Source organism: Amphiura filiformis, chromosome 6, assembly GCF_039555335.1.
Source record: "Amphiura filiformis chromosome 6, Afil_fr2py, whole genome shotgun sequence".
In the NCBI taxonomy this organism is placed as follows: Eukaryota; Metazoa; Echinodermata; class Ophiuroidea; order Amphilepidida; family Amphiuridae; genus Amphiura; species Amphiura filiformis.
The window spans coordinates 15856420-15866803 of record NC_092633.1 but is presented as its reverse complement, the minus strand read 5'-3'; the positions used below and the strand labels follow the sequence as shown (position 1 = coordinate 15866803).

Below are 10384 nucleotides of genomic sequence, written 5' to 3'. Positions count from 1 at the left end.
CATCGAAGTGGCTAGAGATAGAGGTTTTGGCACTGATGATTTTATGACATATGATGTCGTACCTTCCCCATTGCTGTTTGGTGATGACGGTTTAATGGCCAAACCAGAAAAGAACCAACTTGTTCGGGAATTAGAGGAAACCCTCAAGCCTGATGACTATTGCTACCGGCATAAAGATGATTCAACCTTCCTGATTGATGTCATGGCAGCAATCCGCAGAGTGCCTCTATCAGGACTTGCAAGTTTCTCTGATCTGCTCTCAAAGTTTGCAGAAACAACCTCTCTGTATCATCACCATGGCAGATGCGATTATATCTTTGACATTTACCATAACGACCCATCGGTGAAGGATACAGAGAGGTTAAGGAGATGCAGCACAACTCCAATGGTACTGAGCTCAATTGAGCTATCTGATCTACACCAATTCCAAAGAACATGTCAACGTTCTGGCCATCAAGCCAAAATAAACTGCTGCTCGAAACACTAGTGTATGCATTCTTGTGTGATAGGTCCGTGGAAATGCATAAAGAGCCAACTGTTCTTAGCCAGCTATGCATTGACAGTGGCAAATGGAAGTGCATAAAGATCCATAATGGAACAGAATATAACATGCAGCACCTGCAGTCTTAAGTTGAAGAGGCAGATCTCCGTATACCTATGTATGTCATAGATTGTGTCCGAGCTGGTCACAAAACATGCGTTGTTATATCCAACGATACTGATGTAACAGTTGCCCTGTTGTTTTATATGGCTACCTTTCTTCACGAGGGTCTTCAGGAACTGTGGGTAAGAGCAGGGAGAGGCAACACTGCCCGCTTTGTCCCTCTCCACATTCTGTATGCAAGATTGGGCCCTCAGATGTGCATAGTGCTTCCTGCGCTACATAGCCTCACAGGATGTGACATCACCAGTAAAATAGGCACAAAGAAAGCAGCCCTCAAGGCCAAACCTGTGGTTTACTTGCAAGGATTTGGCGCAACAACTCCACTAGGTCCTTCTTCTATCCAGCAGGTAGAACAGTACTTGGTGCAAGTCATAGATGCTGGAAACAAGTCCAGTAATTTTCTGCAACTCAGAGCACAACATTTTCACTTCTCAAAGTCAGCTTTACACCAGAGTCTGCCACCAACATCTAAAGATTTGGAACCTCACATCTACCGTGCATTCTTCAATGCATATGCCACCATGCATGTTCTGGATAGGCAACTCATCGTCCAAACAGCTGATCTAGATCCACTAGACTAAGGTTTTCTACATGAGAATGGAAACCTTCTTCCTTTGACATCATTGAGATCATTGGAGCCATGTTGGAGTGTGGTGTGTCATTATGCGGCAACTGTGCTCGTGTAACTTGTCCTTGCCGTGCAGCAATGGTAAAATGCAGTGTATTCTGCAAGTGTCAGAAGACAGATAGCTGTAGAAATCTCCACAACTGACCTGATAGACAATATATATATGAACTATTATTCCGGGCTATTATTGAAGATAATCAAGTTCCTTACAAATCAAATGGTAAATTTGTATGGTTTTCTTTCAATCACAACCTAAGTTTAACTGCCTAATGCCTAATAATGACAGTTTTGGAGGCTCCTGAGAAACTCTGTCGACCAGACGAAACTGTCAGGTTAATAGTCATGTGAGCTCAGGACTGATTTGAATAGTATTATACCATATAAAATGCATTTTAAGCATGGACAAAACCATGTAGATGTTAAACTTAATGAATACAAATGTAAGATATTCTTAATGCTCCCATTTGATACTATAAGACCATACAAACAAAAGTATAGCCACCAAAACTATGACTCTTTGCTTATAAATAACAATGTTAATTTTTGGCGGCCATTTTGAAATTCAAAATTGCTGCCTCAAAGGAGGTGCCAGTGACTAAACAACTGGTCTTATTGGATTCCTTGGTAGTAAAAACATAGGTATAGACACCAAAATCGTGTCTCTACGCACTCCAGAACCTGAGATATTGTCAAAAGTAATAATTGTGGCGGCCATTTTGAAAAACGCCCTCTATAGAAAAAGTTAGGCAAATTCAGATCAATCACCCAAGTTTTTCTGAAAGCCCTTGACTTGTACAACAATAAAATCATGGTTGACTGAGTACAACAGAGATGGCCACGAACTCCCCCATAGAGCCTAGAGTATGCTATATAAGTGCCGTTTTAAACACTGACTCATCATCATCTAGAACACATGTAAGGTAATGTTTGTTTGGAACATTATTTTGCATGTTTTTTGCTTTGCTTGCTATCTTCTGTAGATAGAATTTAGGGCTTACAAAGAAAATAATTAATACCTCTATTTTTTTCTAGTTATGTTTTTTTTAATGATTATCATTTTGACTATCTACCGAAGATAGCAATTACGGTGGGTTTATAAAAGACAAAAGTAATTTTTTGCGTACTGAATCATCATTGTTCTTTTGTTTTGTTTTGCTTGTTTTTTTCTTCTTTTTTTCCCCTTCATGTTCCTGATAATCTCTGTTATATAAGTGCCGTTTTAAATTTTGGTCAGCTTCTTCATTTTAACATTTCATTATAGCTTTGCATTCGGCATATTGGGTATTTTTTTCTAAACGCGTGGTCAATTATAGCCGTTTTGCCTCGAAGCAATGTTTTTGGTTTGCTTGCTATCTTCTGTAGAAATCATTTAGGGCCTACAAAGCATTTTGTTTCTTATTTTGTATGTTCTTGATAATCAAGTGCCGTTTTAAATTTTGGTCAGTTTCTCAGAGATGCCAGTCAGTTTTACTCAAAAACCTGAAAAGCGCGTGAATGTAGGCCAAAAAGCCCCAAAACAGGCTGAAAATAAATAAAAACGCGGGAACTCACAAAAACCCTGAAAACTGGCATCTCTGGTTTCTTCATTATAACATTTCTTTATCCCGAAAGCAGTGTATTAAAAACAAAACATTTCACATGCATCTGTAATTTAGCTACATGTATTTGAATTGGGCTTGAACTTGTCAATAATCCTATTTTTCTTGCTTTTTTTTGCCAAATATTTCATTAAAAAAATCCTAATGACCATTATCCTTTACTTTTAGGTAATCTATACAGTTGTTATTTTTTTAAAACACTTTCGCTGTTATCAATGAATAAGCTTTAAAGTGATCAAGCCTAAACCAGAGGCGGCAAGAGCTTCTAAAAGAATGCAATACTTTCATTTGCCCATCACAAAGTTGAACTGACAAAATAATGGACTTTTTGAACAATCCTGGCACAATTACTATAGCACACACAAAAATCCATGTACAAATTTAAAGGCAACAAGTACATATTTTTGGTTTGTTTTAATTTTAATTGCAACTACAGGATTACACACTGTACAATAGGATAGACTGCTCTCTATTCCATATCTCATACTCCCAGGGGCCACTTGACATTGACAAGAGGGTATCATCTGTGAACTTGGGCCTTTCAAAAAGCACCCTAAAACATGGATCTGAAAATGCACCTGTTAACAATTATGGCAAATGTCATTTGTATACCCTAAATTAAGTTCTGCCATATCTTACTCCCCAAGCAAGTAAATAATAAATTTTCTTGACTCTGAGCCCTGAGCCCAGGGATATAAAACACAAATCCTTGATTACACAACTGGATAAAAACTAAGGTCAGAAAGTTTACCTAATTTCGTACACCTTTTTTTTTTAATGTAAGAAACCTATATAATATGTTGATTTATTGGGCAAGGTTCGATACCATGTTAACCCTGTTTCTCAAATTTGTTTGTTTTAGATTCACCTTACATACACAGTGCTTTGATCTTGGAAATTATAATTTTTAGGTTAATCTTTGTACATCAACGATACCCACATGTCAAAGCCCTCTCCCCTGGATTTTTGCATGGCTCATTTCCTGCAATTGTTTTCTGCATGGCTCATTTGTGAAACTGTTCAGTGCTGCAGCAAGAAGTATCTCCACATTTGCACATTATAGGCAAGTTAGTGTTTTTTTTTTAGTTATTATTTTTTGCTTTGAAAATTCAAACTTAAGTGGTATTTTTGCAACATCACCAACAGTGCAATGAGCCATGGCAAGAACAGAATTTCTTTTCTGCTTTACATCATCTTAGTTTTGTTCTTTACAAATAAATTATAATGCATACATGTATATAAAAAACATACTTATTGACTCCAACATGATTAGAAAACAAAAGTCTCAAAACATCCAAGCATTGGCTGGTATTCAGTTTTAAGTACAATATTTAACATTTGAGTAATAAAACATTTCATTTAAAGGAATGTTGTCGTTGCACATTGAACTTGTTACACCCTACTCCCGATGTCACTTAAAAAAGGACTAAAGATTTTGAATTACAAAATATCAATGTTTTGTCAGCTCAATCCTTAGTTAAACCCAACCCAAAACATTCAAAATTGTGTGTATAGGCCAAAATATCAATCTAAATAAATGTCACTCTTATTGTCTTTATTTTTTATTAATAGCATCACAATTGAGAATGTCAAGCACCTTGTATACAACTCAGAATGCAATGCATAGAATGAAATTAGTCTTTGTACAAGCCTTTACAGGTGATTGTTTAAGCATACAAAAAGAAAACCCAATAAAAACCTAAAAAATGCATATTCTCAAATTTTTAACTTTTATTCCCAGTTAGGTCAAGATCGGATTTGATTTATTAGGATTGAGCTGTTTCTGTATTTTTCTGTAACTGGGAGTGTGTAGTAATTAGTATCATGATTCAGCAAGTTATACCCAACCTCCGCATCATTGCATGTATATCATTACATACCACTGCTGGTTTATGGCATGCTAACAATATGTAGCTTCCTGTATGGATAACACCGAATCTAAAGCAAATAGTACAAAATGACAGGGACCATGAACATCATGTGCACATTGTAGATGATGTTTAAGCAAAGAGTGTATTTCATTCATGCAATTCTTTCAACAGAATTGCAGAGAAAAACAAGAGCCACCCCACTAAGAAGGAAGCTTGGACGTAGGGAAGTATGTTTTAGACTAAGGGCCACTACAGACTTTTTAGTGGATGTAGAATATTAGATGTAACATGTCTTCGTTATTTAATCTACTCCCATTCTATTTCCAGTTATGTTGAACTTCTAACGAATGTCTGATGATGTAAAATCGATAATATATTTTCACCAAATATTCTATATAACATATTGTCAATTTTACGCCATCAAACATTCATTAGTTAAACATTACTGGAAATAGAATGGGAAAAGATTATAAGACATAATGGGAAAAGATTAAAAGAGAGCCCTCGCCGGTTGGAGGACATATGAAAGCTGCCAGACACTCCTTTGACCCTGGTGAGGTCAAGGTGTTGGACAGCGATTCCAGGTGGTTTCAGCGAGGGGTGAAGGAAGCAGTGTACATCGCAGCCTCCGATCCAGACCTCAATAAAGATCAGGGACGCCACCCCCTACCAGCCGCCTACAATAGTCTACTCGGGTCAAGTGGTTTGGGTTCATTGCCCAGATCACGTGTCCCGAGTAGCGGCACGCCTTCCAGTACTACGCCAACTCAGTGCTGAAGAAGTGACCTAGGATGAGGCACGAAAATTCCACTCGTAAGTGAAATTTTACATTGCTTGTGTGAATCAGTTTTAAATTGTTCTACATTAAGATTATAAGACATGTTTCATCAAATATTTTACATCAAATACTCGTGGGTCTGTATGGCCCTTAATCATAGACTAATAATAAACACAATCCACCATAATCTGTTATTAAATGAGGTGTGAGAGACAAAAATGTTATATCCACTCTCGTCTGTCAGGGCAAATTTTTTCAAAGCCCAGTCCTGGTCATTTTTTATCTTTGTTAGGCACAGGCGATAGAATGATCTGCCTTCATGAATATGCAAGAATTCTCATTGCAGTTGCACACAAAGCACAGGGACTTTGCCTGTTGGGTGCTATTCATGGTTTTAAAATACTATCTGCATATCATTTAAATCCAAAGATACAAAATGCGTCCGGTCTATATGCCATCCTCACAGGAAGCTTGATAGCATTAGCATGCCCTAACCCAACAAAACAAGATCAGCATTGTTAGGGCATGCAGAATCACACCAACCAAGTAGTATGTCAACATACATTTATTTGATTATAAGTTTTTACGTGTGCAGTTTGAACAGATGAACGGCAAGATCTGTACTAGACATGTACATATAATTTCATCCTTCAATACGTTTTGCATTTTACTAGTCTCAAACTAATATGAATGCCTAAAAATATTATCAAGCCATTCCTCACCTTCATTCACTAATACTGAAACTACCTAATAATGAAGAGAGGAACACCTGTACCTTCTCCAACAGCAGCTTCATAAGAGCTGAATCCAGTGTCATAGCTAGAAATAGAGGTTTGCTCATCATTTGAGTAAATTTGCTTATCCTAATTTGACATTTAAAACACTAACCAGGCTTCTACATCCTCTCCAATATATTGCTGATATGGCCTTGTTTTGTTATGCTGAAAAGTTCAATAGAGTTTCTCAACATCTTGAATTATAATTCAGCATCTGTCAAAACCATTAATTTGCCCATCCCAGGAGCTAACCCCCAATCCACCATGACAGTTGGCTAGCTAAGACACTGGCTGAACCCTTTCAATAAACCATTTCAAAATTGCAGAGAGCCTTTGCGATTTTACACATACTATACTTTGTTCAGCTTATAATTGGCAATAATTATCTGACTTTTGTTACTGTGTGCAGGAATAAAGTCCCAACTTAAGCTTGAGTAAATTTTACATAAGCATGCAACAATATTACACATTATGCAAAGCGAAACTAGCATAGGTGCTGCGCCCAACTGGATGCATGCTATTCCAATAATTCTATATATCAATCCACCATACTATGAGTCTTTATTATAAGCTGAACATCAGGTCAACTGTGTCAACATTGTGTAACTGCACTACAACATGCACATCAACCATAACTAGTGCTGTTGTCGAGATAATTTTTCTATGTTGACATGTCCCGACGTTGACATAAATTTGGGAATTAGTTGGAATGGGAGTCGATCAAATTGCATCACATTAATCACAATATTAGAGAAATTCATCATAATTTAGTTGACTATGCAGTATATATTGAAGTATGCCTGGCCCTGGGCGCCGGGCTGGCAATTAGCAACGTCCTATGTAGGCTACATATATCAAGACCATACCTGTTGGAATGATCGTTGGCAGTATTAAAATATTAGCACTTCTTAGTTGTTGGTTTTTTATGTTGACAAACCAAATTTATGTTAACATGTCAAGATATTTGTTATGTCGACACAACACATGTCGACAACACCACTAAAAATGACATTGGATTAAATCCCAAAGGCTTTCAGGATTCCCTGAAATGGTCTAACTACAAACACCATTTATTAACTATCCTACAATGTATTCTTGACTATATATTAGCTATCTACAGTGACATAGCAAGGTTATGGGGTATGGGAGAAAAATGAGCCAATTTACATCTAAAGGGAATCTCCAAACTCTCCATGTTGCTATGCCACTGTATATCCATGAGCAAGACCTCAAGATTGCACTGTCATATCTGCATTAGGCAATTTAAAATCATAATCTGTTTTTTTGCCTATTCCTTCATTTTCATGAGTTCATGCTTTCTTAGTCTTACATTTATTTTTGTCTTGAAATTCAAATTTGAGTTGATTTACATATCTGTTTGGAGTATTTTGCGGAGCTCCAACTTTCTTAATAGGTACAATAATCACTTTCAAGTATTTGTACAAATGAAAAAAGATTGACTATTAGCAATACACATTTCGCACTGGAAAAACATCCCCCTCCCTATACGAAAATGCAGTAAACCTTTGACGAGCGCGTCTTGTAAGGATACATCACGTATTTACTGCGTTGCACGCACTTGTCTCTGATTGGCTGCTAAGGCGATATGTTGTTGCTGAGTGGAAATTTATGAATGAACTGTGCACCGTACGTACACGTTGTTAGCGCCGAATTTGCAACATCATGGTAGTCGCGCTCGTCAAAGGTTTGCTGCATTTGACTATAATCATGCAAACTTTGCATTGGAAAAACATCCCTCCCTAATAATTTACTCCTGGAACAAGAAACTATACTTTTATGTGGATGAAAATGTATCACTGGACATGCATATACAGGCACATAAATCTTATGACAATAGCATTTTTTTCTTGTATAAAAGCTTGTTTACTGTTCATCTTTATGGGTCCTCTTCAAGAAGTATACTCCTTACAAAAAAAAACCCCTTTTATTTCCATAATTGTGCTGTCTGTTTATTACTTATATCTCCCCACCTTCTGGTCAATGTCCAAAATGTTAACCAAGACAGTAAGATTGAATTCTTAAGAAGTAGGAGGCATGTAATTTTGAATTTTACAAGAAACTGAAGGTAGCCATACACCTTTATCCTGCTCTCACCTCCCATTACATTTAGTGATGTGTTTGACTTTGTCTTCAAGGTGATGCTAACTGTTAACTCGTATCGCCTTCCGCATCACATACTATTATATCTCAAAAGGCTGCCTAGAGTTATTTTTTTAAATTATTGTCATCTAATTTGTGATAAGATACACTGTAAAATTTAAAGTGATATTAATTTTGAGGTATTATCACGATAAATTACAATTCCAAGTCCATTCATTAAAGAAATAAACATACTGATATTTGAAAGTACAATTTGAAATACAACAATGATAATAAACATTGTTCAAGGCAGCTTTCTGAGATACGCCAGTATGTGATGTGGGTGACTTTAATTATGTTATTGAATCATTTTATCAAATCCGCATTAGAAGTGTTAAAAAGAACACATGGTTCTCATTGAAGAAGCTCTAATAAATTCAGATATTTTACTTTCAATCTTGTGGATGTTGATGACGTGTGTCAAAATATGACAAAACAAACAACACCATTGTACACATTTTGCCTTACCACAGGAACTGTAAATGCAATATTTCAATTCCTTAACAGTTTCCTATTAGAATGCACATATACTATGATCTGCTTGTAATAGGCGAGAGTTATCCGTTTTTTGGCACTGCGCTAGTCAATAAAGCTCCAAATTACGCCTGCGTAAATTTGCAAATGCACGCATCAGTCCCAAAGTGATTTTATGAGTCCCACCTATTACGAGCTGATCATAGTATATGAAATCTTTACTTTTCACATAAAAAGCCAAGGTCAAGTGTCGCAGTACAGTGATGTGTTAAGTTCAGAAGTATTTCTCCAATGGAGTGTTGATTTATGTAAGAGTCACACACTGCTTCACGCCATTCTAGACACACCCATTATAAGATAGCACTAACCAACTTTGTCAAGCTTGGTGCGATTTTTTCCACTTCATCTATATTTAAACACAGTAACACCTGTATTATTTCAAGGATTACATATATTGCACTCATAGTTCAATAGGTCTTGTGATTCTTGGGATATGAGCACATCAAAATTAGACAAAACAAAGTGTAGTCAATTTTTGCGCCTTAACCCAAGAACTACAGACCTACTGAGATATTTAAAAGGGAATCAGGGAGAAAGATTGTCCCTGATAAAGACCCTTTCTTAAAATAAAGATGTAATCACTTGCAAACAAAACCAATTCACTTTGAAGAAAATTGACGATACAAAAGTGACTTAACCAGTTAGTGCCATCTCTATCATCAAATCTGTCATTTTGACAAATCCATGCTGGCGATACTTATCATGCTGCTGGCTGATGAGGCATTACTTCCCTAATAATATACTACTCTCTAGTTTGCACCTGAACCATCATCAATAGCTAGTCCTATTCGGTACAAACAGAACTCCTGCTCTGGCATTGAGGAAGTATGATGTTGTCAAAGACACGATGAGAACTATCATCCCTAGCGAAAATATGATACTCTGTAAAGAGAAGAAAAATAACATGGTTTCAATATGCAAGTCTTTATCTCTGTACTCTGTATGGTGGTGTGGGTAAGCTCATTGAGTTGAACCACACAATATCATTACTTTGAGGAGGAATGTTTGCATGAACTGATGAGGATGACAATAGATCTGATTATATTACTTTGCATAGTATAATAGGAAATACACTTTTGAGAACCAAACTTATTACATTAAAAGGTGGTTCCTATATTAGAGATGGATACATTTGTTCATACCAAATTAATATGAAAACCTGTGTGCGCTATAATTTATTGCAGAATTCCTTTAACAAATTAGTATACCGCTAACCGTCCAGCACATATTATTTTCCACAAGGTGCACATGCTTAATGTGGAACGTGTGTATGCGATGGTTAACGCATAAAATGAACCTTGCGACAGATTTTACACACCATGAAGCAAATTACAACCAATAAAGTTTGCAATCATCAAAATGGTGATTGTTCATT

At 36.6% G+C, this 10384-nt stretch overlaps 1 protein-coding gene across 1 annotated transcript in view; it reads right to left on the bottom strand.

The window, feature by feature from the left end:
* Window positions 1–3285: 3285 nt before the first annotated feature.
* The window catches only part of LOC140154374 (nicastrin-like), a 31782-nt gene continuing 24683 nt past the window's right edge, over window positions 3286–10384 (bottom strand). The window contains 1 exon segment of the mRNA XM_072176941.1: window positions 3286–9891. Coding sequence (XP_072033042.1) covers window positions 9781–9891 — 111 coding nt within the window. The 3' untranslated portion in view covers window positions 3286–9780.